At 63.4% G+C, this 26,079-nt stretch overlaps 9 protein-coding genes across 10 annotated transcripts; 4 read left to right on the forward strand and 5 right to left on the reverse strand.

Moving 5' to 3' along the window:
* The first annotated feature begins 177 nt into the window (after positions 1 to 177).
* zhf1 (Zinc homeostasis factor 1) lies at positions 178 to 2,701 on the forward strand. The gene is made up of 6 exons (XM_062774851.1): positions 178 to 709; positions 785 to 849; positions 902 to 1,086; positions 1,195 to 1,275; positions 1,323 to 1,965; positions 2,023 to 2,701. The coding sequence occupies exons 1-6, from the start codon at positions 644 to 646 to the stop codon at positions 2,531 to 2,533; spliced, it is 1,551 nt and encodes a 516-aa protein (XP_062630835.1). The 5' UTR covers positions 178 to 643; the 3' UTR covers positions 2,534 to 2,701.
* A 120-nt stretch (positions 2,702 to 2,821) lies between these two features.
* LOC62_06G008321 (uncharacterized protein) lies at positions 2,822 to 4,908 on the reverse strand (the record flags this gene model as incomplete). Its single annotated transcript, XM_062774852.1, has 2 exons — positions 2,822 to 3,814; positions 3,874 to 4,908. 2 exons carry the CDS (start codon positions 4,906 to 4,908, stop codon positions 2,822 to 2,824), a joined length of 2,028 nt encoding a protein of 675 aa, XP_062630836.1.
* Positions 4,909 to 8,600: 3,692 nt separating this feature from the next.
* On the forward strand, positions 8,601 to 11,460 carry GPD2_1 (Glycerol-3-phosphate dehydrogenase, mitochondrial). 2 transcript variants are annotated; one of them, XM_062774853.1, is made up of 4 exons: positions 8,601 to 8,778; positions 8,840 to 9,939; positions 9,999 to 10,357; positions 10,408 to 11,460. In XM_062774853.1, exons 2-4 carry the CDS (start codon positions 8,890 to 8,892, stop codon positions 11,345 to 11,347), a joined length of 2,349 nt encoding a protein of 782 aa, XP_062630837.1. In that variant the 5' UTR covers positions 8,601 to 8,778; positions 8,840 to 8,889; the 3' UTR covers positions 11,348 to 11,460. The 2 variants fall into 2 exon arrangements, with proteins under 2 accessions (XP_062630837.1, XP_062630838.1); XM_062774854.1 differs by having other exon boundaries at positions 8,601 to 9,939.
* Positions 11,461 to 11,475: 15 nt separating this feature from the next.
* Positions 11,476 to 14,858, reverse strand: NIC96 (Nucleoporin NIC96). Its single transcript, XM_062774855.1, has 4 exons — positions 14,596 to 14,858; positions 14,006 to 14,258; positions 12,596 to 13,958; positions 11,476 to 12,550 (listed from the first exon to the last, which is right to left on the reverse strand). Exons 1-4 carry the CDS (start codon positions 14,796 to 14,798, stop codon positions 11,541 to 11,543), a joined length of 2,829 nt encoding a protein of 942 aa, XP_062630839.1. The 5' UTR covers positions 14,799 to 14,858; the 3' UTR covers positions 11,476 to 11,540.
* Positions 14,859 to 15,385: 527 nt separating this feature from the next.
* ypt2 (GTP-binding protein ypt2) lies at positions 15,386 to 16,938 on the forward strand. The gene is made up of 9 exons (XM_062774856.1): positions 15,386 to 15,504; positions 15,591 to 15,654; positions 15,758 to 15,789; positions 15,872 to 15,953; positions 16,060 to 16,108; positions 16,176 to 16,188; positions 16,243 to 16,338; positions 16,391 to 16,598; positions 16,650 to 16,938. Exons 2-9 carry the CDS (start codon positions 15,632 to 15,634, stop codon positions 16,768 to 16,770), a joined length of 624 nt encoding a protein of 207 aa, XP_062630840.1. The 5' UTR covers positions 15,386 to 15,504; positions 15,591 to 15,631; the 3' UTR covers positions 16,771 to 16,938.
* Positions 16,939 to 17,261: 323 nt separating this feature from the next.
* Positions 17,262 to 17,594, reverse strand: rpmD (50S ribosomal protein L30; the record flags this gene model as incomplete). The annotated part of the gene is made up of 1 exon (XM_062774857.1): positions 17,262 to 17,594. The coding sequence occupies one exon, from the start codon at positions 17,592 to 17,594 to the stop codon at positions 17,262 to 17,264; it is 333 nt and encodes a 110-aa protein (XP_062630841.1).
* Positions 17,595 to 17,919: 325 nt separating this feature from the next.
* Positions 17,920 to 19,323, forward strand: OTC (Ornithine carbamoyltransferase, mitochondrial; the record flags this gene model as incomplete). The annotated part of the gene is made up of 2 exons (XM_062774858.1): positions 17,920 to 18,866; positions 18,975 to 19,323. The coding sequence occupies 2 exons, from the start codon at positions 17,920 to 17,922 to the stop codon at positions 19,321 to 19,323; spliced, it is 1,296 nt and encodes a 431-aa protein (XP_062630842.1).
* Positions 19,324 to 19,464: 141 nt separating this feature from the next.
* sirT (Thioredoxin reductase sirT) lies at positions 19,465 to 20,627 on the reverse strand (the record flags this gene model as incomplete). Its single annotated transcript, XM_062774859.1, has 2 exons — positions 19,465 to 20,174; positions 20,258 to 20,627. 2 exons carry the CDS (start codon positions 20,625 to 20,627, stop codon positions 19,465 to 19,467), a joined length of 1,080 nt encoding a protein of 359 aa, XP_062630843.1.
* Positions 20,628 to 21,809: 1,182 nt separating this feature from the next.
* Positions 21,810 to 25,996, reverse strand: SPAC6G9.14 (Pumilio domain-containing protein). The gene is made up of 6 exons (XM_062774860.1): positions 25,778 to 25,996; positions 25,419 to 25,510; positions 25,226 to 25,349; positions 23,211 to 25,168; positions 22,989 to 23,163; positions 21,810 to 22,936 (listed from the first exon to the last, which is right to left on the reverse strand). The coding sequence occupies exons 3-6, from the start codon at positions 25,307 to 25,309 to the stop codon at positions 22,250 to 22,252; spliced, it is 2,904 nt and encodes a 967-aa protein (XP_062630844.1). The 5' UTR covers positions 25,310 to 25,349; positions 25,419 to 25,510; positions 25,778 to 25,996; the 3' UTR covers positions 21,810 to 22,249.
* Between the last annotated feature and the right edge of the window lie 83 nt (positions 25,997 to 26,079).

Below are 26,079 nucleotides of genomic sequence, written 5' to 3' on the forward strand. Positions count from 1 at the left end.
TTTTGGTGATTGACCCTTAGAAAGCAGCGCATGAACATCAACGGAAGTAAATCTTAACGTGGTTTTTTAGTCGCGCGGCCAAAGTGATGTGCGCCTAAATAATGACGTGCATGGTGGGAACTTGTTGTATAGAAATTGACCGCGTCAATGCCCTAATCCAGCTTAGATTGCACCATCGACAGCCCTGGGATCCTGCGAATCCACCAGCCTCCGCCTCCGCCTTGGCAGCAGCTCAACTCTCTCTCTCTCGACTAGACCTCATTCTTCAATCACCGGTCTGCGAGCTAGAATCCCCGCCTCTAGACCCCTCCTTGGACCTCCCAACTACACCGCCTCCCCCTCGGTCTGCGCAGCACATCGTGCACTCGTGCCGTCGCTTACACCGCGCACCGCACATTCACGCACCTCCGACCACTCGCTCCGAGCCCGCTTGAGCCGCAGGAGTTGCCGCCAGTCGCTAGTGACGTCCATTGTCCGATCCTCCCACCGAATACATCGACGGAGTAGTCCGATTTTCAACCACGCTGCTATTTAAACCATTTTTGCCCTTAGCAGTCTTTAACTACCCACCACCACCACTACCACCACCACCACCTTCCTCGACCCCCCCATCGCCACCGCGCACAGCGCTTAGAACATCAAGATGGGTCTCTCACGGCAGGCTAGGATCATCACGCTCTTGGTCATTGACACGGCCTTCTTCTTCCTGGTGGGTGGCGTTGAATCATTACCAACAATGCCGCACCGGCGCATCGTACCAAGGCTTGGCTGACACACGCCACAGGAGCTCATTGTCGGCTATGCGGTTGGCTCGCTCGCTCTCGTCGCCGACTCGTTCCACATGCTCAAGTAGGTCCGCCCGGCACGGAGCGGGACGGAGCAGGACGCTGACCCGGCGCAGTGATGTGCTTTCGCTCATTGTAGCCCTGTACACGATCAAGCTCGCCACCTCGCCGTCATCGGCCGAGAACTCGTACGGCTGGCAGCGCGCGGAGATCCTCGGCGCCCTCATCAACGGCGTCTTCCTCATCGCTCTCTGCTCCACCATCGCTCTCGAGGCCATTGGCCGTATCGTGTCTCCCCCTGGTGCGTGACCGTGCGGGTACCGTCTACCACGTTGATCGTGATTCGGGGCACTCTGTTGATGAGATCGCGGTGTTTGGACCCTGTTCGCTAACCGCCGTGTGTTTGCAGAGATCACCAACCCCCGCCTGATCGTCCTGGTCGGAAGCTTGGGTCTGCTCAGCAACATTGTTGGCCTGATTCTCTTCCACGGTACGTGCTCGGAGACGCCGCGGGCACTCCCGCTGACAAGGTCACAGAGCACGGCCACTCACACGGCGGCCACTCGCATGGACCTGTCGCGCTTCCTGTCCAGCCCGACGAGCCCCTTGACCAGTCTTCGGACGCGGTCGTCGTCCGCCGCAAGCGTGCCGACTCGATCGACTCGCTGTACCAGCACCCCGCCGAGACCCGCGCTCAGATCATCGAGACGGCCCACAACCTGTCCCAGTCGGTCGACGAGACTTCGTTCCTCTCCAAGAGCCCCCGAGACCACACTGGTCGCCACCCCTCTATCAGCCGTCGCAACTACGGTTCTGTCAGCCGTACCCGCCAGAGTGTCTCTAAGAACGTCAAGGTTCCCAACCCCGGCTCCAACGAGACGATTCCCCCTCCGTCGACCTCGACTGAGGGTTCCTCCTCTGCTGGCACCTCGACCGCTGTCGACGAGACCGCTGTCAACACGCCTACCAACGATGTTGTCAAGGCCCACGACCACGACCATGACCACGCCGACAGCGCCGACGCCGCCGAGCGCGGCGGCAACCACGCTGGCCACAACCACGGTGCCGCCGGCGGCCACGGTTCTCACGGTTCGATGAACATGCACGGCGTGTTCCTCCACGTTCTTGGCGACGCTCTCGGCAACGTCGGCGTCATCGCCGCCGGTCTCGTCATCTGGTTGTAAGTCGGATGCTCCGAGCGAACGTTCCAGGCTCGCAGCTAGCTAACACGCCGCAGCTTTGAAGGCCGCTGGACCCTGTACTTTGACCCAGGTGTCTCTCTGCTCATCACGGTCATCATCTTCAACTCGGCGCTCCCTCTCGTCAAGTCGGCCTCGGCCATCCTCATGCAGGGCGTGCCTACGCACGTCTCGCTCGAGGACGTCCGCAGCGCCATCAAGTCGGTCCCTGGTGTGGTGTCGGTCCACGAGCTTCACGTGTGGCAGCTGTCCGAGACGACGGTCGTCGCGTCGGTGCACGTTCTCATCCTCCGCGGCTCCGACTACATGCAGGTGGCCAACGAGATCCGCCACGTGCTCCACAGCCACGGCATCCACTCGGTGACCATCCAGCCCGAGTTCTCGGATGCCGCCGGCGAGTCGGACGATGACGCCGATGCCGGTGAGAGATCGTGCCTGATCCGCTGCCCGCCCGAGCAGTGCGTCGCCGACACGTGCTGCCCGCCGGTTGCCGAGGAGCGCGAGACTGCGTCCAACTCGTCCAACCACTCTGGCGAGCACGCACACTAAAACCCGGGTCTGCAATTGCACGACTCTTTGGCCACGACGGGCCGGCAGAGGGTGGGATGAGAACACAGCGGCAGCGCAGCAAGTGTAACTAAAATGGTATACCCCCACAACTATAGACCACCCATCAACATCAGTAGCACAGAAACAATGCCACACTGTAGCTGATTACTTTGCGGTGCCGCTTGCTTGCATATGTACAAAAAGGCCCAGTTGCTACGAGTACAGATTGATGTTGATGGCCGCTCTCCCTCTCTCTCTGAGCTCTGATGCTAGTCCGCGCGCCGTACCCTATGCCCACGGGTTGGGCCCCGTCTCGAGACTCTGTTTCGGGGTATCCATGCGCATGATCTCCTCTGCCGTCTTCTTTGGCGTGTCGTCGGCAGCATTGTCGGCGGCATCGGCGCCATTGACGACGGCTTCGACGGCCGCCTCGGCCTCGCTGTCGTCTGGCGACGTGCCCGGCGTCGGCTCGTTCACGACGTGGTGGATGCTGCGGCGAAGCGCGGCGTAGTGCTTGTCGAGGTTGGGCGACAGCTCTGCACCGTCCTCGCCGTTGGCGCCGATCACGGGCGTGCCCGGGGCCGGTGTGACCAGCCGCCCGCCAAGCACCTTGACCGTCTCGCGGAGGGCCTCGCGCTCGTCTTTCACCTCGCGCAGGTTCTCCTCGAGCTCGGTGACGCGCTTGCGCTCGTCCGACACCATCTTGTTCGCCTCCTCGAACAGCGCCTGGCTGAGCCCTTCGAGCTCGGCCTCGAGCTCCTTCTTGCCGTACTTGAGCGCCTCGAGCTCGTCGGCCTGCTTGTCCAGCTTGGCCTGGTTGGCCGCCGCCTCGTCTCTGAGCCGCTTGAGCTCGGCTGCGTGCGGCGCCTCCGCCGCAACCGCCGCCTCGGACATGGGCGAGCGGGGCGCCGAGCTGTCGGTCGACGTGCGCACCGTGAGCGTCTGCGCCGGCTCGCCCGACGTAGGCGACTGCACGGCGCTGCTGGCGACCACCTTCTTCTTGTTGCCCGAGTTCCAGAACCCGAACCCCTTGCTCTCGGTCTTCGACGAGATACCAGGGCTCGGGAGGATCTGCAGGCTCGGTGGCCTGCCCCGCCCGCCGTCGCCTGACGGCCGGTCAGAGCCGGCAGCGCTCGACCGCGGCTGCGCAGCCTTGGCGCGCTTCAGCTCCTCCTCGAGCATCTCGGTGTTGGCTTCGGCCATGACGAGGTTGGAGCGTGCGATTTTCAGCAACGTCAGGAGGCTCGTGTGCGACTCGACAAGCTCGGCGTGTGATTTTGACTGGGGGCGGTCAGTGCTGCGCTTGGCAGGGTGGGTGGGTGGGTGGGTGGGCAACATACCAGAGTGTGCACACGACCAAGCACTTCGCGCAGCAGTGTGCGCAGATCGCTGTCGTCGGTCGACACGGCGCCTGCAGGCGAAGCCGCAGCTGCGGGTTCTGGTGCAGCGGCCGCCGGCAGTGGTGGCTTGGCCGCCGCCGCCTCCGCCTCCGCCGCCTCTTCCTCGGCCCTCGGCTCAGCCTTTACCGGCGACTTCTTGGGGAACGGCTTGTCGCTCTCGTATCCGTCGTCGTCATCGTCGTCGTCGGACCCGGGCCCAGCGAGGCGCGCATAGCCTCCTGCGCCGCCGCTGTCCGAGTCGTCGTCGCTGTCAATGTCCGCCTTGCTCTTGTTGCGCGCGAAGAAGCCAAACCGCGAGGTGCTTGCGGCGGCGCGAGGGCTGGGCTTGGACGCTGGTGCCTTTGCGGCGCCAGGTGGGGGCGGTGGGAGAAGCGGGAATGCGTTGACACTGCTGCTCGCAGCAGCAAGGCTCGCCGGCGTCGGCGCCGGCTTGTCCGCCTTGCTCGGCAGCTCCAAGCTCACGCCGGCGAGGCTGGACCATCGCCGCAGCTCGTCGTCGCTGATGGCGCTCTTTGACGCCGCTGTCTCCGAGGCGTCCGCCTGGTCGACCGACGTCTTGAGCGACTCGCTCGTGCCCGACGGCTCACCGGGCAGCGAGCTGCGGCGTGATGCGGGCCGGTCGGGGGCCGACTCGCCGTGTGGCGTGGCCGCGCCGCTGCCCGGCACAGCGGGGGAGGACGCACTGGCCGACAGGGTCGGCCGGCGGGGGCGGCGCGACGACTCGCCGAGCTTGTGCGTCGCGAGCAGCGACGCCGGCAACGGCTGGTCGCAGTGCGGGCAGGTGACGGTGGCCTCGGCCGCGGCGATGGTGGTGGGCTCAGACTCCTGCGCCTGCTGCTCGGGCGAGGGGCCGGGCCCACTGCCCGCCGCCCCGTGTCCGTTCTCGTCGTGCGACTGCGACTGCGACGCCGAATGGGCCGACTGGAACGAGTCAAAGCTCGCCCGCTTCCCCTCGGTGGTGGGCGACGCCGCCATGCTGCTGCTGCGAGGTGAGCGCTGGCGGTGGTAGTTGTCGTGGAAGCGGAGGGCGTGGGGCGAGTAGAACAGTGCGGAGGGAGGAGGGGATTTATGGGAATCGGGGGTGGGGCATGCGGGGGAGGGGGGTGCGCGTTGTTGTTGTTGTTGTTGCTGTTGCCGGCCTTAGAGTTGCGGAACGGCGGCCTGGACGGAGCGACGGAGACGGGGTGGTCACGATGGACGGAGCAGCGATGTTGTGGGTTTGTTCAATGTGGTGCAATGTGGTGGGTGGATGGTGGTGTGATGCAAGGCAGGGCGTGCCTGGCAGTGAGCATGCAGCCACTCTGCGCTCGGCCGCCTTAATAAAGGCCGTATTCCATCCTCCCGGTTAAGTCCGGGGACCCCGCCTCCGCTCGACAACAAACATCGAGCAAGAAGTGGCCAGATGCTGTCTGATCGCCCAGAATGATAGTCGACGCGCAGCAGACGGCCTTGGAGGAAGCCAGAGGGCAGGCATGGGCCGAGGCTGACGTTATGCAGGTCTGGAACCCGCCCCTGCCGATCCAAGACCCGCGAACGTCGACATGGCAAGCAGAGCGGGCATCGACGCAGGATGAAACATGCGCAGCACCCAATGAATCCCAACTTAGCCATGTCGGTGGCGCTAGCAGATAACTCATAACACGAGCGCGCAAGGCCTTCAACCTCGCCACCGCCCACTCTACTTCCATGCCAGACACACAGAAAGTAGTGGCCCAGCCAGGCCCAACGCCGCGAATGAGCGTGGACGGTGCGTCCCACCTCATCAGACCGCGCTGACCTCGCAGCCACAGCGCCAGCGCCGGCGCCGACGCCACAAACGACCACCGCCGTCCTCCGCCCCCGCGGCGGGTGCCTGCAGGCCCACTGCGTGTTTAACGGCTGCGGTATCGGGTGCTGCTGGTTCATTCCCTACCCTATCTGCCCTTGCTGCTGTGCGGAAGTCTAGGACGATGAGATGGAGGAGGAGGAGACGAAGTACACTGTTAAGGGGACAAGGGGGATCGCGATTGGCGACGGGCCTATGGTGGAGCAGACGAGGACTGTCACGTATGCGGTGTAAGGCGGCACGAGGCTGCGCGATATGATGATGGTGGTCGTTGTATATGTATTTATGAGCCGAGGTCACCACTGCACACAGAAGACGGACGGCATCGCGGGCATCACGGGCATCATGGCCGGCTGAAACGCGGTGGAGACGGCCACTTGACATTGCCAAGCCATCAACAAGCAACACCGCCCCGACGTCTTCGTCAACCGCCCACTCACCCACTCACGCACTCGCGATGCAGCCCCAGACGACAGTGGCCCAACCAGCGCCGACGCCAGCGATGGAGGGTACGTTGGGCGGCCGTGAGCGACGCGCTGACGGCAAGCCAAAGCGCCAGTGCCACCGCCCGATGGCGCCACGACGACAGCCGACATCCTGCGCCCGCGCGGCGGATGCCTGCAGGGCCACTGCGTGTGTAACGGCTGCGGCATCGGGTGCTGCTGGTTCATCCCGTACCCCATCTGCCCATGCTGCTGCGGCGTCGAGGAGACCTTCTAGACGCACACGACGACGCACAGTACCACCACCACTACGGTTTATTAAGGGTTTGGGGCCCGGCGGGTCTGTGGCAACGGGGCTGGGGCGGCAGCGACAACGCTTACGCCGGCACCTTGTCTGCGGTCCGATGATACCTGAGCCTCCTGTGTGGATGTATATCTATCCGAGCAAAGGTTACGGAGCGCCGCCAGCTGCTGGCTGAACGACGCCTCGTTCTCCAACGACCCTCCCCCTCCTCCAGCCTCGTACGATACGGGCCCTCTAACACTAACCCTCCATCTCCCACCTCCCCCACCGTTCAACCTACCAGCACCTGAAAGCGAGCGCCAAGTGTGAACCACTCATGCTGGTAGCGAAACAGCCACCAGGCTAGCACAAGGCCTCGTGGAATGCCACATTCCACCCCGCGTTGCCTGACCGACAGCGGCATGTAGCAGATACCGACCTATCTGCTAGTGTCTCCCTCGGTGCATCGTACCACAACCCACTCACCGACATGACACCGACACAGTCAACGACGGTCTCCACCCAGCCGCGGCCAACGAGGTCAATGGACGGTGAGTTGGATCGGCTGGCACCGAGCTGACGGACCCCAGCCACGGCCCCTCCGCCACACACGGCCACCACCGACATCCTACGCCCCCGCGGCGGGTGCCTCCAGGCGCAGTGCTCCTCCAACGGGTGCGGGTGCGGGTGTTTCTGGGGGATCCCGTACCCCGTCTGTCCGTGCTGCTGCTGCTAAGTGCGGGGGTGAGGCTCGACTCGATAGATGGGATGGGGCTGTAAAGATAAGGCGTGATGCCAGTTTCGCTGATGATGCGCACACGGGCTGTCAGTGGCCCCCAGTTGGTACCTGGCTCCGTCGGTACGGATCGACCTCATCGACCTCGCCTCTGTCTGATCGACGCCGTCCTGCTGATCTTCGGTTCTTCTGCGACTCCCCGAAGCTCCGCCGAAGCTCCAGCCAGTGGCTTTGTGCCGGCAAGGCCTGGGAACATGTTCTGCGACGGGGCACCAGAGGGCACGCGTATGTCGCCCCGCTTGCACCGGCGCCAGCCCCACAGCTCGTCGCTGCAGTCTATGTAGGGCAACGATAAGCCCGGGGCCCGCCTCAGTCAGTCTTCCAACGGCGAGGCGAACGCCTGTGTCGAGGCCTCATGTCATGGCCACTGACACCCCGACAGAAGTATTGGACATCGCTTATCGTCGTCGCGTACCACCTGCCATGTGTCCTCGGTCTCGCCTACGCGTGGGTGCTTGTTGCCATGGACCACAGCTCGCTTATGACGACCGACCAGGGCGGACGTTGTCGTTGTCAACCGCGGTGCGTCATCGGCCCTGGGGCAGGATCGTCCCCACACTGCTCTGCTGCTCTGCAGGCAGCGCGCAGCAAGGACGACGGCGTTGGCCGAGGCCGGGCGGTCCCTCGCCTTGCAGGGGTGCACGAGTGCAGAGTGCAGGAGCGCACCCGTGCGCCCCGGCACCAGGCAGTCAGGCGTTGGTGCGCGGAGCCCTACCTCCGCGCTGGCCGGCGACGGGCTGCTTGCGAAACGGCGACTGTGAACGTGCTCGGCACAAGTTGGGAACGACAAAAGTTGGGAAGGGAGGCGGGGGCGCGTGGGCTGCTTGCGTGGGCGATGCATGAGTTGTCGAGTTGTCCTCGTCGCTGCAAGCACACGCCGATGGCATCATATTGGGGATGGGAGCGTCGTTGATGAAACCGAGATTGCATCACAATGTCGCCGATTCCCAACTTTGACTTTTGGCTGTGATATGTGCCTGGTGGCCATGGGCAGCTATCCCCAACTTGGGCCTGCTAAGCCTGGCTAGGTCGACGGCCATCCCCAACTTGCTTACCCTTGATATCAACTTTTGGCCACGTCGCATGTAGCCCGTGTGCAACGAGCAGTACCCATGCATAGCTTAGCATAGCTGGCTGGCAGTGCACCACCAGCATCAGCACAGAACATCCGAGCCGGCCGGGGGCACAGGGCCGCCCGGCGCCGGGTCTGCTCCTTTGTCTGGATGTGTAACGGCCCGCCGGGCCGCGCAGAGCGAGTCGTTGCGTAGAATAAAAGGGTCACTGCCTGGCGGGTGTCGCGTCGTGAGATTATTTCACAACAACCCAGCGAGCGGTAGCAACGGCTACTAGGCCCCCCCCCGTCCATACCACCCACCCACGTCGTCGTCGCCGTCGTTGCGCATCGCCAAGCATACCTCGCTGTCGATTGTCGCATCGTACATCTTACCAACACACACACCCGCGCCCCGCTCGCCCCTCGACCCGACGAAACGCACGTGTACGCCGATCGCAGGCAGTCACCGCCCGCCCACCTGACTGACCGCCGCCGCCGTCAACAGCCGATCCGCTCTTTTTTTCCATCTCACCATCTCACTCCCCACCTCACACCATGTTCCGCGTGCTCTCCCGCCGCTCGGCCGTCGTCGCCGCGACCACGGTCGCGGTCGGCTCGTCGTACCTGCTGCTGCAGCGCGACGCGCACGCCCAGCTCGACTCGATCCCCGTCACGAAGCGGCGCCCGTCGCCGCTCTGGTCGCCGATGACGCGCGAGCAGATGCTCGACCACCTGCGCTCGTCGGGCGTGTTCATGAAGCGCACTGAGCACGGCGGACCCGAGCCGGGAATCGTGCCCCCCGGCGGCGTGGCTGCCAAGCTTGCCGCCCAGGCCGATGACGACGACGTCTTCGACCTCCTCATCATCGGTGGAGGCGCGACCGGCGCCGGTACCGCGCTCGACGCGGCGTCGAGAGGGCTCAAGGTCGCGTGTGTTGAGCGCGACGACTTTGCGTCGGGCACCTCGTCCAAGTCGACCAAGCTCGTCCACGGCGGTGTCCGTTACCTCCAGAAGGCCGTCATGGAGCTCGACTACGAGCAGTACAAGCTCGTCAAGGAGGCCCTCCGCGAGCGCAAGGTCTTCCTCGAGACGGCGCCCTACCTCTCCAACATGCTCCCTATCCTCCTCCCCATCTACACGTGGTGGCAGCTGCCGTACTACTACATTGGCTGCAAGGCCTACGACCTGCTCGCCGGTAAGGAGAACATGGAGAGCGCGTACTGGATGGGCAAGGGCCGCTCGCTCGAGGCGTTCCCCATGCTCAAGGCGGACGGCCTTGTCGGCTCGGTTGTCTACTATGACGGCCAGCACAACGACTCGCGCATGAACATTGCCCTTGTTTCCACGGCTGTGCAGCACGGCGCCATCGTCGCCAACCGCACCGAGGTCGTCGCGCTCCACAAGAAGCCCGACTTCAAGCGCGGTGGCATCCCCCGCATCCACTCGGCCACGCTCAAGGACAAGCTCACTGGCGAGGAGTTCACCGTCCGCACCCGCGGTGTTGTCAACGCTACTGGCCCCTTCGCCGACGGTGTCCGCAAGCTTGACGACCCTACCATCGCAAACATTGTCGCCCCTAGTGCCGGTGTTCACATCACCCTGCCGGTAAGTGTCGGCCGGTGTCGGCGCCACTGCCAAGACTTTCCGCTAACACCCGTCGCTAGAACTACTACGGCCCCAAGACCATGGGTCTGCTCGACCCCGCGACCTCCGACGGCCGTGTCATCTTCTTCCTCCCATGGCAGGGCAACGTCATCGCCGGTACGACCGACTCGCCCACTACCGTCGAGCAGAACCCCATCCCCAAGGAGCAGGAGATCCAGTGGATCCTCGACGAGGTCCGCCGCTACCTCTCGCCCGACATCAAGGTCCGCCGCGGTGATGTCCTTTCGGCCTGGTCGGGTATCCGCCCCCTTGTTCGTGACCCCGGAGCCAAGGACACGCAGTCGCTCGTCCGCAACCACATGATCAACGTCAGCGAGGGCGGTCTGTTGACCATTGCCGGCGGCAAGTGGACTACCTAGTGAGTGCCGCGGATCAGTGGCAATCGTAACCACCGGCTAACCTTCCCAGCCGTGCCATGGCCGAGGAGACCGTCGACGCCGCCGTCAAGGAGTTTGACCTTGCCCCCAACGGCCCCTCGCAGACCGCCCACATCAAGCTTGTCGGTGGCCACGCCTGGTCACCCACAATGTACATCAAGCTCATCCAGCAGTTTGGTCTCGAGACCGAGGTCGCCAAGCACCTGTCCGAGTCTTACGGCGACCGCGCGTGGACCGTCGCGTCCATGTCCGAGTCGACCGGCAAGACCTGGCCCATCCACGGCACGCGCTTCTCGGCTCTCTACCCTTACATTGAGGCCGAGGCCCGCTACGCCGTCCGCCACGAGTTTGCGCTCAAGGCGACCGACTTTATCGGCCGCCGCACGCGTCTGTCGTTCCTCAACGTCCAGGTCACGCTCGAGTCGCTCCCCCGCGTCATTGACATTATGGGCGAGGAGCTCGGATGGGACAGCAAGCGCAAGAACCAGGAGTTTGACGACGCCATCCAGTACCTCAAGTCGATGGGTCTCCCCGCCAACACCAAGATCACGCTCGCCGAGGTCGTCAAGAGGCACGGCAACGTCCCCATCATGGGCCTGACAACAAAGCAGGAGGAGGCCGTGTACGCCCGTTCCGCCTTCTCGCCCAAGGAGCTCCAGCGCCTTACTGAGCAGTTTGCCCAGCTCGACCACGACCACGACCAGAAGATTGACCGCAAGGACATTCTCCGCGCCATGTCCAACGCGGGCTACGGCTCGAGCGTCCAGACCGCCGACGGCATCCTTGCCGAGGTCGACTTTGGCCGCAAGGGCTCGATCGACTTCCAGGACTTCTTGGACATTGCCGCTGGGCTCAAGGAGCTCCAGCTCGACTCGGCCTTCACCCACCTCGCCAAGCTCGGCGAGGACGAGCAGCAGCCCGCTCCTGAACGGAAGAAGATCCCCGTCGAGCGTTCCGGTGGTGGTGCTTAAGCCGACGTGTTGTTGTGCTGCCATCTTTGTTTGCACCATACCCATTGCCCCGGTGATATCTTTGGGCCCACAGTTCTGTAGTTGGCGTAGTCTTAATGGACCTTGTATCAGAGGCTGAAGCAAAAACTGACTCGAGTGCAGTGACATATTACTCTACATGATGGCTACGTGCTAGAAGAAGTTGGTTGCCCGCTCAGAAGAACGCGCTCATCGACGACAGCTGGCGGTAAACGTCGGGGCCAAGACGCAGTCGCAGCGTGCTGGCAAACTGGATGAGGCACTGCGCCTGGTGCTTGTATGCCGACAGCTGCTGCATGCGGCCGTGGTCGCCGTAGGGCGAGTCCTTGAGCTGCTGGCTCAGGCGGTGCAGACACTTCATCGTGGTGATGATCACGTCGTCAAGGTTGGAGACGACAGGCTGGTCGAGGACCTCGCGGAAGCGCTGGGCGTAGCGCGCGATCTGCGTCGTGTCGTTGTCAAGCGGCAGGAGACCAGTCGAGCGGAACGTCTCGAGCGCGAGGTCGGGTCGGTCAGCAGCATACTGAGACAGCGCGAGCTTGAGCTTGAGGAGCACCTCGAGCGTGTCCCAGTTGCGCTGGTTGATGCGCGTGCGCTTGGGGAAGTCGTTGATGTAGACGTCGTGCACGCGGGACGCGAGAGACTCGAGGTCGGTCGCGCCACCAAACGCGCCCGAGAGGCCAACGGATGCGGGGGTCTGGGCGCCGGTGAATGGCGCGCCGGAAGCCTGGCCCAGGCTGTGGCCAAGAGCGCGGTTGACAGTCTCGACGACCTTGTCGTACGCGCCGGCGAGGTGGTAGAGCTCGACCGAGTCGGCGAGCGAGGCATCGGCCGACGCCTGGTCGGCCGCAGCGAGGACAACCGACTGGAGGTAGTCCTGTTCATCGCTGAGGTGAAGCAGGTCGAGATCGCGCTCGATAACACCGGTCTCCTTCGAGCCGTCGGCGCGCACACTGCCGAGGAGCTTTGACCAGCTGCGCGAGGTGATGACAATGTCGCGAACCAGCGCAAGGGCAAGCTGCCGCTGGTTCTCGCCAGTCGGCGCGGGGGCGTCCGAGGCGAGGGCGACGAGGTAAGCGTACTGCAGAGCTGCCTGGGGCTCGATGCGGTGGAAGGGGCCGATGTAGAGCTCGATGAGGCGGCCAAAGTTGAGGTAGGCCGTGTCGGAGCCCTCGTCAACGGTCACTGGGGTGTCAGTGTTGCAAACAACCAGATGCTGCCAACACTCACAGATGTCGGCGTCAGTGGTGGTCGATGGCGCACGGAGCAGACCGTAGTACTGCAATGCGATAGCAATGTGCACGGCGTCCGTCTTGAGCTCCTTCTTCGAGTACAGGTACGCCACAGCACGCTCAAACTGGCCCGTGTAGAGCAGAAGGTTGAACCATGTGAACGGTCTCCTGCCCTTGTCATCAAACCTGTCCGAGCCGTAGCTGAGGACCTGCTTGGCCACGTCGGCAAGGTCGTACTGCTCCTGCGGCGCGTCGCCGTCCTTGTTTTCGCGAGTAAGCATGAGCTGGAGCCAGACCCAGTCCTCGGTGGTGGCGGCGACCTTAGCCGTCTTGCGGTTCATGTCGAAACGGCCCACAATCTTGTAGAGCGCAAACTTGAACTGGTCCACGTTGGCGTTACTCCTGATGTGGCCGTTGAAGTCGTTGTACAGCTGGTCACGGAGATTCTTGGGCAGGCGCCTGTCAGGCGACGAGAGGTACGCCTTGAAGCAAGCGGTGAAAGACCAGTCATCCTTCTTGACCGAGCCGTGGTGCGTCTCGACTAATTGGGCGGCCTCGTCTGTGTAGCCACAGCGGAGCAGGTAGTAGACCTGCGCCCAGAGCTTGATTCCACCGACCGTCTCGGGGCGGTACGCGTCCTGGGCCTCCTGGGGTCGAAGGGTCACGTCGACAAAGGCGCGGACCTTGTTGGTGATGCCGGGCACGCCGCCAAGCGCCGCCTCCTTGGGGTTCTTGGAGATCTTGTCGTCAATGTAGAGTTCAAAGTCGTGTTCCAGGGACTGGCGAGCGCCCATGGCGAGACGACCAGCGAGCAGCGAGTGCGAGTTCGCGCTGCTGTCGGCGTAGTACGCCTGAGCGTACTGCCGCTCGAGGACCGGTGCAGCAGACGAGTTGTAGGCCCCCGACGCATCCCGGAGCGACGGCTCCTGAGTCAGGTGCGCGAGAATGTTGTAGGCCTTGGGCAAGAGGGGGAACTTGGCGTCGTTCTTGACCGTCGCCTCGAAGGCCTGGCACAGCTCATACGGCTCCTTGCGGAGGCGCTTCTTGTTGAGCGTGCTCACGACCTTCTCGTACTGCATCGCCTTGTTGTGCATGACGAGGCCGCCCTCACGCGCCTCGACAGTGCTCTTGCCGAGCATCGACTCGGCGAGGGGGAAGCGACGGGTGGAAGCGCCGAGACGGCTCTTGCTGAGGGCGGTGGCCGTCGACTCGCCAAGGCGGCTGGGGCCAGCGGCACCGGATGACAGGCGCGCGAGCTCGTCGTCGGTGACACCGAGCTCATCCTGGAGCACGCGGGTCTTCTCGTTCTCCCAGTTGGACAGAATCTTCTGCTGGAACTGCTTCTGGAACGACTTGACGGTCTGGGCGGGGGTCAGCGAGCGTACTTCGGGATGAAGGACCGGCTCACCTTCTGCCTCTGCACCTCGATGCCGCTGAGGATGACCATCTCGTGCCAGTTGCGACCCCAGGCACCGACGTCCGCATCGCCAACGGCGTACGCGGGGCCGAGGTCGCCGATGGGGGCGAGACGCGACGAGCTGGCCTGGGCCTTGCGCTTGCGCGCCGGGCGCGAGGTCGACGCCGAGACGTCGGCGGGGAGCTGAGCGATCTCGTGGCTGAGCTGGGAGGTGTTGATGCCGAGGTTGGAGAGGAGCTGGTAGCTGGGGTAGGTGTCAGTGTGTGATCGATGGTAGTAATGTTGCCAGTTGTGCGTGCGGTAGTGACCCTCGGGGAAGGTGAGGAAGGCGAAGAAGGTCACCCCGCCCACCCACCCTCGAGCAAGCTCGCAGATGAGTCGCCCACCCGCCCGCCCTCGAGCTATCGCTCGCGAGGAAGGTGGCCCACCCACCCTCCCTGCTGGCGCGAGCGATACTATGCCCGCCCATCCACCCCTATGATCGCTGCGCGATCAAGAAGTATGCCACCACCCACCCCTCCACCGGCTCCGCCTCCCCCCATCTGGCTCCCCCGGCCCCGCCTCCCCTCCTCTTTACTCACCCTTCACCGTTGCCACCCCGCCTTCCCTTGCCCGCCGCCACCTCACTCATCCTCTCCAACTCGTCAATGCCCAACCTGATCTGGGGCAGCTCGGGGTCATGGTCGACTGCGTTGAGCGAGTTGGCCTTTGCGAGCAGCGAGCTGAGAGTCGAGCTGGCGGGCGGGCGGCCCGACGTGCTGCTGTTGTACGCCGTGCCGTACATTGTGTTGTGGGTGGTGGTGTGGTTGGTTGGAGTTGATGGATCTCGACGAGTTCTTTGTTGTGCTCGCTCGGTGGTCGTTGAAATCGTCACTGTTGCCAGCTGGGTGCAATCCGCCTCATGGTGGAGAATTATTGTAATCTCCGGGTCCCATTTGATTCCGTCGGTGGGAGATAATTGACTCCGCTAATAGAGTCAAAGTGGATTAGGCTTTGAACGTGATGATTTGGCTGCTGACGCGCAGTGCCTGGGGATTAGGATGCACTTTTTCCTAATGGATGGGAGGGGGAGGGGACGGGGAGGCGGGTCGAGCGGCGAGTGGTGGGTGGGTGGATCCAGGGCAACGCGCGTATGCTGCCTGCCTGGCCTGGCTGGGCTGACTGTGGTCACTTGGCCCGCCCGCCACCCCAGCATAGCACCAGCATAGCACCAGCATAGCACCAGCCAAGCAGCCGCAGTCGCAGTGCCTTGGTCGCTCCCTCACAGTGGTTCCACCCACCGCCGCCGCCGCCGCTGCTGCTGCTGCTGCCGCCGTTGCACTGCACCACACCTTGCTGCTGCTGCTTCCCCTAGACGTCCAACCCGTGTTGCACCATCTTTCCGCTCGACACGTCTCGTTCAACCAACACCCACCACTTTTTGTTTGAACCAACTCCTTGATCCGACCCACACTCGGCCGTCAACCACCACCCCTCCTACAAAGCCCTTTGTGCGTGCATACTGCATCGACCGGCTGGCCCTCTTGGCCCCCCTCCCCCTACCTTCACACAGCGCCTGACACTTCAACGTCATTAGGTCACTTCTCGCCGGTTGGATTCCACGTCCCTTGCTTCATCATGGCCGGTCCTCACTACGACTTGTGAGTAATGTTACATCGTGACGCGCTAGACAGCCGCGTCTCTGCCGTGCACACCAGCAGCACAACGCTCCACATCATCATGCACTACTGACCACGTCATCAGCCTCATCAAGCTCCTCCTCATCGGTGACTCTGGTACGTGTCGCCGCCGCCGTTGCTGCGCTTTCTTCGGCGCACATCTCAAGTCGCCGAACAGCCAACTGACCTCGACCTCCAGGTGTCGGAAAATCCTGTCTGCTTTTGCGCTTCTGCGACGACTCGTGGACCCCGTCGTTCATCACGACCATTGGCATCGACTTGTGAGTTGGGGGTCGCGCGACGGTTGTGTGCTGGTGCCGGCTCGCCCAGCCCATGCTGCCGCTCCTGCTCTTCTCCCTTCTCTCCACGTGCTGACGCACGGTTCAGCAAGATCAGGACGATTGAGCTCGATGGCAAGCGCATCAAGCTGCAGATTGTGGGTAACATGCGGTGGTGTGCAAGGGAACCCGTGGACCGTGCTGACCGTGCTTGCTCGTGATCAGTGGGACACTGCCGGTCAGTGAACTCTCTTTGTCCCGGGTGGAGAGAATCATTACTAAACCTTGACAGGCCAGGAGCGTTTCCGTACCATCACCACGGCCTACTACCGCGGTGCCATGGGTATCTTGATCGTCTACGACGTGACCGACGAGAAGAGCTTCAACAGTGGGTCGACTGTTGTGCGCGCTGTGAGGCTATTTTCTGATCCACACGCCAGACGTTCGCACCTGGCACGCCCAGATCGAGCAGCACGCCTCTGCTGGAGTCAACAAGATTCTGATTGGCAACAAGTGCGACTGGGACGAGAAGCGCGCCGTCACGCTCGAGCAGGGCAAGGCGCTCGCCGACGAGTTTGGCCTCCGCTTCCTCGAGACCAGCGCAAAGGCGAACGAGGGTGTGGAGGAGGCCTTCTTCACTCTTGCGAGGTGGGTAGAGTTGGGACACTGGCGACGTTGAACCAACTAACCCTCCCCCAGGGACATTAAGACTCGCCTGATCGACTCGCAGCCTCAACCAGAGGCGCCTGTGCAGCTCAACGCCGACCGCGGTGTCAACGTCTCTGCCAAGCAGAACACGAGCAGCAGTGGCTGCTGCTAAGCGCTGCCCCTGCAACTGCAGCTGCTTGTGCAGGAGTGACGCGTGTAGAGAGCAGCCGGGGGCTCTAGCCCTCGGCTGTCATATGGGTTATCGCCTGCTTAGTCTCCTCCCCTTTAGTTTCCTCCCCCCATCATCCACATACTCGGCGATGTATTGTACTGATTCTGGCGCGGGGTGGGGGCAAGTGGGCGTGGCGTCTGCAAGTTGGCTGCAAGTTACCTGCGACTGATCGGCCACGGGCCGTACACCGCCGCTCTCCACCGCTCCTCACAGCCACCCAATACTGGCTTCCAGCCCATCAAATGTTTAGCTTCTCCCGGGGCATATCCCCCGAGATGATGAGTGTGCATGGGTAGTATGAATGCGTGGGTATATGCTGCGGTCTGAGGCGTTGTCCTGAGGCGTTGTTAGCGGTGTTGTTCGAAGTCATTGTCCAACACCACTCACAAGACCATCTCTCCTTTCCTCCCCTCTCTCTCTCTCGTCACAACCTAGACAGCAACACCGGTATCCCGCTTCGAGCCTCCGAAAGCGCGACCAGTAGGCACGACGCCAGCGCCCTCCGGCCGGCGGCGCTCAAGCGCCTGCAGGCCCTCGTACTCGGAGACGTTGCGGACCTTGACGAGCTCCTTGACCTTGAGGATCTTGCCGGCCGTGGTCGCGCCGAAGGGGTGCAGCACGCTCTGCTGGATACGGTGCAGGCCGAGGGCCTCGAGCGTCGCCTTGGACTGCGGGGGCAGGCCGCGCGCCGAGCGCACGAGCGTGATCAGGTGGTGGGTGGGTGCCGAGGCGGCGGCGTTGAGCGCGCGGAGGGACGGGATCATGGCGGGGGTGGGAGTGGGGGCTGAGCCGAGTCGTGTGCGGTGTGTAGTGGAGCTGATGGGCGAGCGAGTCGACAGTCGAGGCTGCTACGAGTCGTAAAGTGCAAGATTGTGTGCTGTTGCCTCGACATTTCGACATCCAACCTCGAACTCGACTTGACCGCGCCGACTCCAGCCGTGATAGTGAAAATTCAAAATACGTGGCCTTTATTTCCCGACTCGGCTTGCTCCTACTCGAGAGTGGTCCACTGCGCCGGATGATCCGGTACAAAAGTCGGAACTGGAGGTAGCTATCACACTCTCTCTCCCCTCTCCTCTTTCTCGCAGCATGGTTCTCCCCGCCCTTCGCTCCGCGACCCGCCTGCCCGCTCCCGCCGCGCTCTCGCGCACGCTCGCCCGCACGGCGGCGTACAGCACGGCCAACATCCCCGGCGGTGCGCCGGCGCCGAAGGCCAAGGCCGCGGCGCCGGCTCGCCCCGCTCCTGCTGCTGCTGCTGCTGCTGCTTCCCCCGCCGCCCGCGCCCCGCGCCAGCGCCAGCAGAACTTCAAGCCCGCCAACCGGTACCGCGAGGACGAGCGCCGCGCCGGCGCGCCGCCGCACTTCATCACGCTCGCCGACCTGACGCCGGCCGAGATTGAGAAGCTCGTGCGCGAGGCGCTCGCGTTCAAGCTGCTGCTTAAGCGCGCCGGCCCCAACTCGGTCGTGCAGTCGCTCAAGAACCGCTCCACCGCGCTCATCTTCTCCAAGCGCAGCACGCGTACCCGTGTCGCGTCCGAGACGTCGGCCATCACGCTCGGCGGCACGCCCATGTTCCTCGGCTCGCAGGACATCCAGCTCGGCGTCAACGAGACGCTCGAGGACTCTGCGCGCGTGATCTCATCCATGGTCGACGGCATCATGGCCCGTGTCGGCGCCCACTCGGAGATCGAGACCCTCGCACAGTACTCGGCCGTGCCCGTCGTCAACGCCCTCTCGGACCTGTACCACCCCACGCAGATCCTCGCCGACATTCTGACGCTCGTCGAGACGTACTCGACCATCAAGGTGCCCGAGGAGGTGTTCAACGAGCCCAAGGTCCACACCGCCGTGCGCAAATGGGTGCACGACAATGTCGACGTTGGCGCCGCGCTCAAGGACAAGAAGGTCGCGTGGGTCGGTGACACCAACAACATTATCAACGAGATTATCGTCACTCTGCCGCGTCTGGGATCTACCGTGTCGGTCGCCTCCCCCAAGGGATACGACAAGGTCGACCCCCGTGTCTGGGAGCGCATGTGAGTGGCTGCCGAGCTCCGAGCCGTGAGCCGAAGGCGAGCGGGCGAGGTGTACGGGCGAGCGAGGCGGCGTTGCACCCTGGCATCAGTATACTGACCAACCCCCAGCACGTCCGCCGGCACCGAGTCCAAGATCCAGCTGACCAACTCGCCCGCCGAGGCGCTCAAGGACGCCGACGTGGTCGTCACCGACACGTGGATCTCGATGGGCCAGGAGGACGAGAAGGCGGCGCGTATCGCCGCGTTCGCGGGCTACCAGCTCACCAACGAGCTCATCACCGGCTCTGGCGCCAAGCCCGACTGGAAGTTCCTGCACTGCCTCCCGCGCAAGCAGGAGGAGGTCAACGACGAGGTCTTCTACGGCGACCGCTCGCTCGTCTTCCCCGAGGCCGAGAACCGCAAGTGGACCATCATGGCTGTCTTTGATGCCTACTTTGGCCGGTGGCACCGGGCGTAGGGGGCTGGGCGTGGGTGCAAGAAGTATACAATGGGTTGTGACGCGTGACGTAGTGCAATGCATATATGCCGGAGCGCGCTACGTATTTCTAATGACAGTTGGTGTGTCTGTGGCCGATTGCCAGCTCCTGTAGGATGCTGCCTAGTGCCTCCGGCCCATCGCGGCGTGCATCTTGGGGATGACGACCTTGGCCGTCGCGACGTCCTCGGAGCCAATCTCGTGCGCGGCGACAGCAGCAGCGACCTGGCCGTGGCTCGCCGCCATGGCGACATTACACGCCGGCGAGCCCGCGTTGCCGGCCCAGAAGAGGCCCGGAGTGGGCGTGCGCGGGTCGACGCCGCCGCGGGGCGGCATGGCGGCGGGCGGCGCGTCGGGCCCGATGGGGGGCAGCGCGCCGCCGAAGCCGATGGCGCCGCCAAGCAGGCCCTCGGTGAGCCATGCCTTGGCATCACCATTGGGCTCGGACGAGTCGGGCACGACGAGCAGGTTGGCGACGGGCACAGCCTCGCGCGAGCCAAACTCGACCGAGAGGCTGTCGCCCGTGTCCTCAATGCGCTCAATCTTGTCGTTGACGACCGTGAACCCGCGCATAGAGAGCACGTCCTCCAGTCCCCAGATACCGGCGTCCTTCGCCCCCTGCTCCGTGCTCGTGTCCATGCCGTGCGTGAAGAGGTACTTGGCCGGATAAGGGATCGCGGCCCACACGCTGAGGATCATGCCGACGATCACCGCGTTCGGCACCTTGCCCTCGGCCGGCGGGGTGAGCAGGAAGCCCATGCGCGCGTTGGCCGTCTCGGTGCCGTGGCAGAAGATGCAGTGGAGCGCGCGGCGGCCCCATTGGGCGGCCAAGCCTGCGAGCGAGCGTCAGCGAGCGAGCGGGTGGGCTGGTGGACGAAGCACGACGACGGGCAAGCCGCAGAGCCGGCGCACTCACCTGGGATAGGGGGCAGGTTGTCTTTGACGCCAGTGGCAAGCACGACCTTGCGCGCGGTAGTCACGCGGCCGTCGGCATCCGTCGCCGTGAACCCCTTGTCGTCGCGGACGAGGTTCACAATCTTGCCCTTACGCACCTCGATGTTGGTGTACCGCGCGAGATCGGCAGCAGCCTTGGAGCGGTACGCGGCGGGGTCGGCGCCGTCGAAGCCGGGGATCGTGTGCGACTCCTTGGCCGGCGCGTTGCGGTACACGCCTGAATCGTACAGTACCCCGGGGCGCAGGGTGCGCGCGAACATTGTCGCGGCGGACAGCCCGGCAGGCCCGCCGCCGATGACGAGGAGGTCGGTGAGGGTTGGTGCTGCGGCCATGGTCGTGGTGGTAGTTGTTTTGGGGTGCGGAGGTGGGCTGGTGGTGATGGTAGTGATGGCGAGGTAGATCGCGGCCAGTGCGAGTGCGAGCGCGAGGAGGAGGGAGCGGGGGCACGAAATGGTTGCTGCTGCTGGTGTGCTTGGACGTGTTGGCGGGACGTGTCTTATATCTGTTGGAGCGATCGGGCGACGTCACACCAGCCAGGCAGGCGGGACCGATACCCACGCGCATAGCCGAGGACGCCGAGCGACCACCCCGAAGGCAGACCCGACCGATGCCGGCGGCGTCCAGCACCCTGTGCGCATGTACACGTCAACTGCACGCACGCAAACGTACATGCATGCCATCGGCTGCGTCGGCAGATGCACTCTATTGCCAAGGCCACAGGAGTACTCTAGCCCCGGAAGCGACGCCGAGGGATGATGCTAGCCCGCCAAGACTTGTTGAGTGTCCGCTCCGTGTCTCCGCGCAGAGAAAAGTGTGGGATAAGCAGCGATTGCGGTTGATAAGCCCAGGGCTAGGGGAGTCGAGTCAACCGCTACATACGATGCCGAGGCGTTCGTCGTCGGCGCTGCCGGGACTGACGCGTTCAACGGCGCTCGGCTGGCGTGGTGGCTGGTTCTCTCGGCCGCAGCTGTCGTTGGTGTTAGAGTCTGCTGTCCCCCCTCCACCTAGCACACTGCACCACCGCTGCTTGCACACAATCTACCGTATCTCAGGCCACAGCTTCTGTCAGAGGATTTGCATCGAGACACAGTGTCGAGAGCGAGCGAGCGGGCGAGCGTTGCGTCCACGTTGTATCGTGGAGGCACCCCCCCTCGGCACCGACGGCTTCGCCACGTGGCAAGCCCGAGAGGAAGCGGGGGAGATATGGTGGGCGTAACGGCGTCGGCGGCCTCGTCGGCGTCCGTCTCGGCGACGACTATGGCCGCGCCGCTTCTACCCCGTCCGCCCCAGATACCAGCACGTCTTTGATGACTGATAGTATTCGGAGTGGGCTCGAGGTGCCGTATCGCTGTCCCAAGGACAAGACAATCACTTCCATATGCCCTCCCGACTGCCAACTGCCCACTCGCTCCGCGTCCCAAACACACACACCGCTCACACCGCTCGCTCCGCTCGCGGCCTCGCGGCTGCACCCACCCTCGCCCACTCGCTTCGGTCGTGGGCTCGGGACTCCGCTGAGGCAACAGATGCATACACTTTTCAAATCTCTGCTCAACAAGACGCGCCCGCTCGACACGCCACACAGCCAGCGGGCACACCGAAAAGTCGTCTGTCTCTACACGGGAGATGGGTCGGGCTGCCAGACCAGCACCGGCCGTATGCTGGGTTACAGTGCGGGGTCGCTCCAAAAACGACCCACGCTGGGTATACAAATTTGAAGGGGAAAGAGGTGATTGTGGGTTTTGGGTAACAAGGTCGGCCAGCGAAAAGTCGGTCTTCCATGATGGGTTTTCTGAGGGTGTTTCCAAGCGGGCGATTCTTTTCCGAGACAAGTTGATGTGTACACGGTCGAAAGGATTAGGGGGATGCGGGGGGGAGCATTGTACAGTGCCGGAGGGCGTCGTTTGCTTACAATCCCAATTGGTAGCTCTAGGTGCTCAACGCGGTGGGAAGATTACATGAGCTGGGGGAGTTGGCCGTGACCGCCGTTGGCGGCGTACATGTAGCCAGCGTTGGGGTCCTGCCAAAGAGGCAGGCCCTGTCCAGCGCCCGAGCGCTCGGCAGCCGCAGCGGCGGCGGCAGCGGCGACAAGGGCAGAGTCCGAGTCGGAAGGAGCGGTCGCGGGGAGGGGGTCAATGTGCGAGCCGCTCGTGTTCCAGTTGGGGGCGGGCTGTCCCGAGGGACCGCGAAGGTGGAGCCAGGGCTGTCCGTCGGGTCCAGGGGCGTGGTAGCTCATGCCGCTGTGGTTGTGGATCTCACGGCCGTGGAACGGCGCGCCAGATCCGACACCGCCAGAGACGTGGGGGCCCTGACCACCACCGGCACCACCGCGGCCGTAGCCACCAGGGCCCATGAAGGGACCGCCGGCAGCGCCGTAGACCTCGGTGAGCGCGTTGATGTGCTGGAGCTGAGGGCGACCGATGTGACGAGGGTGGTAGCCACCGGCACCAGGGTTGCGGTTGCCGTAGCCACCACGGCCACCTCCGTAGCCACCAGCTCCGGTAGCACCACCACCGCCACCACCGCCGGCACCGCCGCCGTAGTTGAACGAGGCGTCCTCACGCTGGAGCTTGGACTGGATACGCTTGCCGTAGGGGGTGTTGCGGATCGAAGGGAGAATGGGGCGGATGCACTCGACGAGCTGGGGTCATGTCAGCACACATGTGTCAAACTGTTAACACGCCTCGACTCACAACCATGCGCTGGCCAATCTCGCAGTAGTCGAGGATGGTCTGGATGACGTAGTTGCCGTACGAGTCGCGGAGGAGCTTCTCAAGACGAGAGCGGTTGAGCACCTCGCTGACAAGCACCTTGCGGATCTCGGGGTCGGCAACACGGATACACTTTTCTACAACATTGGACGAGAACCTGGGAGCGCGTTAGTCTTGTGCGAGCTAAGAGTCGTGCCAACTCACTTTTGCACAGACAAGCTGCAGACGTTGCCGATAAAGGTGCGGATGAGAGGCTCGGAGAAGCGAGCGTCGTTGAGGTCGAGAATATACTGGATCACGTAGTTGCCGAAGGGGTCCTGAACAAGATACAGCGAGTTGAAGATGATTTCCGTTACAAGCTGGAGACGCTGAGCGGGCGACGCGTGGTCGATGGAACGCTGCAGCACACAGCAACCGTGGCGGTGGGTGGCAACCTCAATGAGGTTTTGAGCAATGGCGTTGTAAATGAATTGGTTGTCCTCGGGAATGAGCTTGTTGAGGCACTTTTGGATGACATGATTTCCGTTGAGATCTTTGATGAGGGCCACAACATTGACGCTGAGGGCGTAGATGAGGGTGCGAATCTGCTTGGGCTGACGGGGCTGGGCGAGGAAGTCGACCATCTTCTGGACGGCACGCGTGCCGTGCATGTTGAGCGAGATGCCGACTAAGTCGTTGGAGACCGAGTCAATGATAGCCGAACGCTGCTCCTCGGTCGCATGCTCGAGCAGCTTCTGGCAGAGGTAGTTGCCAAAGGGGTCGATCATGAGCTCGGGGAAGTGGCCGTACGTCTCACGGAAGATCATGTCGCGGTGGGTCGGGTCACCCTCCTCGAGCTTCTTCTGGAGGTAGCGGCAGCCGTGCTGGTCCTTGCACAGGCTGAGGATCTCGCCCTGAAGGTCCTCGAGGCGCATGCCCGAGAAGCGGTTGAACTCGCGATCAGCCTCGGCACGCTTGTTCTTGAGGCCAATCATGCCGGCGGGGTAGAGTGCGCCCGAACCAAAGTTGTCATCCTCAAAGCCGTACGAGTCGTAGCCCTGGGGGATGAAGGCGTTGGCACCGGCTGCGTTGGCAGGCAGGCCCATGGACGAGTAGAGCGGGTCAGCACCGTAGGGGCGGGGGTTGTCGTTGAGGCCGCCAAAGCCACCGCCGTTGCCGCTGCCAACACCACCAGCACCACCGCCAGGGCCGCCGCCGACCTTGGAGCCGAATGCACGGGCAAGGTCCGGGTTCGAGAAGCCACGCTGGGCCTGGGTGAAGGCACCGTCGCCAATCGGGCTGGTGCCCGTGCGCTTCCCACCAGGGATGGCACCACCAGAGGCGGGGCCAAGGCCGAAGGGAGTGCCAGGAACCGACTTGCTGGGGAGAGCAGGCAGGCTGGCAATGCTGTCGGCGAGGCCAGTGGGCGAGTTGCGGCTGTTCAGGATGGGGTCGCGAGGAGCCTCGTCACCAGAGCCCATGAGCGAGTTGGACGCCAGGGGCGAACGCGAGGGAGCGTTCGGGAAGGGCGACCAGTCCGACGACTTGAGCGAAGTGTCGAATGGCCTCGAGCCGAAAGCGCGCGACGAGGCCTGGGGAAGAGGCGCGAGGTCGAGGGCCGCCGACGAAGCCGAGAGGTGCTTGTCCTTGGCAAGACCGGGGAACGGGTCGTCGTCGTTGATGGCAAGGTAGCTCACGGATTCTAAGATTGTCAGAGCGCCGCCGCGAATTGCAACCGGAGTCAACCTACTCTGAGCACCCTCAGCTCCAACATCGTCGTCGTCGGCCCAGTCCTTCTTTCCAGACTCGAGGACGCTCAAGCTGAGCTTCTCCATGCCAAAGGTCGCTCCGCCGTAGCCGCTCGTCCGCCTGCTCGAAGGCATGCTTTTGGCCCCGTTGACCTCGCGGCCCTGGCCGATCGGAGCGGGGGCGCCTGCGCCAGGGGCACGATCGCCCGGCGTGCCAGCGGCGTTGCGCGCACCGAGCGGAGAGGTGGGCGCAGAGGCCGGCTCGGTGATGACGACACCGTTGCTGTTGAGCAAGAGCTCGTCGGCACGCTGGTCAGCATCGAGCTTGGCCATCTGAGCTGCGAGCAACGCGCGCTGCTCGTCACGCTCCTGGCGCTTCTTCTCGAGGGCCTGCACGTCGGCGACAGCATCGGGAGACGAAGCAGCCGAACGGGCCTGCATCGGGGTCAGCATCAAAGCCCGTTGTGGTTGTTGGAGGAAAAGTCAACTCACAGCAACACCGTTTACCTGAACATCAACCGACTTGAAGCCATTGATGTCGGCGCCGTTGGGCTTGGTAGGCGAGGCAGAAGTCATGCTCTATCGGTTGGGTAACAACGATTAGAAGGATCCGCGACTGGGCCTTGTTAGTTGGTGTCATTTGATCCAAGTGTCGCCACTACGGGAGTCGCGGCGAGACACGCACGTCCAACCTCTAAAGGATCCAGGCAGATTCAACAGTTTACCACTGTTGATGCTCTTTTTTTGTTCGGGTCGTGGCCAGTCGTCACTCGAGGTCTGTTGGGTGTGGTGTGATGCAGGTGTGGAGTGGAGGAGTCGAAGAGGAAATGTGGAAAGGGGAAAAGGGAGAGGTCGACGGCGAGTGATCGGAATGGCGTGGTGGTGGTGGTGCAGCGTACGACGAGGTCGACGAAAAAGAGGTAATGTGTCAGCACCAAACCAGAAGAGTCTTTTGCACGGGTAAGGATGCGATGTGTCGACTGCGATGCGGCGACCTGACACGCCTGTGGTTTTTTTGTTGCGGGGAGCCAGAGTAAAACTCACGAGTGTTGGACTTGGGTGTTTCAGTGAGGTGAGAGGCGCGAAGAAAAACCGGGTTTGATGGGGCGAGAATCCGTGCGGTCGCTAAAAGCTACAACAAGGTTTTTCGAGTCTACCGGGTTCGTCGTCGTCGGCGTCGTCGGCGGCGTCTTTGTCGACGAGCGGAGAGGAGAGGGGGAGGGAAGGAGAAGGAGGAGGGGTTTTTTGGTGTTTGTCTTTGTGGTTGGAGGGCGATGGAAGGTGGATAGAAATTTGATGTCCGCGACGACGACGGGGGGTGCACGAGGCGAGGAGGCGAACGGGGG

This window comes from Vanrija pseudolonga, chromosome 6 (assembly GCF_020906515.1).
Source record: "Vanrija pseudolonga chromosome 6, complete sequence".
In the NCBI taxonomy this organism is placed as follows: domain Eukaryota; kingdom Fungi; phylum Basidiomycota; class Tremellomycetes; order Trichosporonales; family Trichosporonaceae; genus Vanrija; species Vanrija pseudolonga.

Coding starts and splice junctions, on each gene's coding strand:
- zhf1 (XM_062774851.1), top strand. CDS start 644: ATGGGTCTCTCACGGCAGGCTAGGATCATCACGCTCTTGGTCATTGAC. Junction 1,087..1,194: donor CCGTATCGTGTCTCCCCCTG/GTGCGTGACCGT, acceptor GTGTGTTTGCAG/AGATCACCAACCCCCGCCTG. Junction 1,276..1,322: donor TGGCCTGATTCTCTTCCACG/GTACGTGCTCGG, acceptor ACAAGGTCACAG/AGCACGGCCACTCACACGGC.
- GPD2_1 (XM_062774854.1), top strand. CDS start 8,890: ATGTTCCGCGTGCTCTCCCGCCGCTCGGCCGTCGTCGCCGCGACCACG. Junction 9,940..9,998: donor GTGTTCACATCACCCTGCCG/GTAAGTGTCGGC, acceptor ACCCGTCGCTAG/AACTACTACGGCCCCAAGAC. Junction 10,358..10,407: donor GGCGGCAAGTGGACTACCTA/GTGAGTGCCGCG, acceptor TAACCTTCCCAG/CCGTGCCATGGCCGAGGAGA.
- NIC96 (XM_062774855.1), bottom strand. CDS start 14,798: ATGTACGGCACGGCGTACAACAGCAGCACGTCGGGCCGCCCGCCCGCC. Junction 14,259..14,595: donor CGGGGTGGCAACGGTGAAGG/GTGAGTAAAGAG, acceptor CACCTACCCCAG/CTACCAGCTCCTCTCCAACC. Junction 13,959..14,005: donor TCGAGGTGCAGAGGCAGAAG/GTGAGCCGGTCC, acceptor ACCCCCGCCCAG/ACCGTCAAGTCGTTCCAGAA.
- ypt2 (XM_062774856.1), top strand. CDS start 15,632: ATGGCCGGTCCTCACTACGACTT. Junction 15,655..15,757: donor GCCGGTCCTCACTACGACTT/GTGAGTAATGTT, acceptor CCACGTCATCAG/CCTCATCAAGCTCCTCCTCA. Junction 16,339..16,390: donor CGACGAGAAGAGCTTCAACA/GTGGGTCGACTG, acceptor TCCACACGCCAG/ACGTTCGCACCTGGCACGCC.
- SPAC6G9.14 (XM_062774860.1), bottom strand. CDS start 25,309: ATGACTTCTGCCTCGCCTACCAAGCCCAACGGCGCCGACATCAATGGC. Junction 25,169..25,225: donor TTCAGGTAAACGGTGTTGCT/GTGAGTTGACTT, acceptor ACCCCGATGCAG/GCCCGTTCGGCTGCTTCGTC. Junction 22,937..22,988: donor AGATTGGCCAGCGCATGGTT/GTGAGTCGAGGC, acceptor ACATGACCCCAG/CTCGTCGAGTGCATCCGCCC.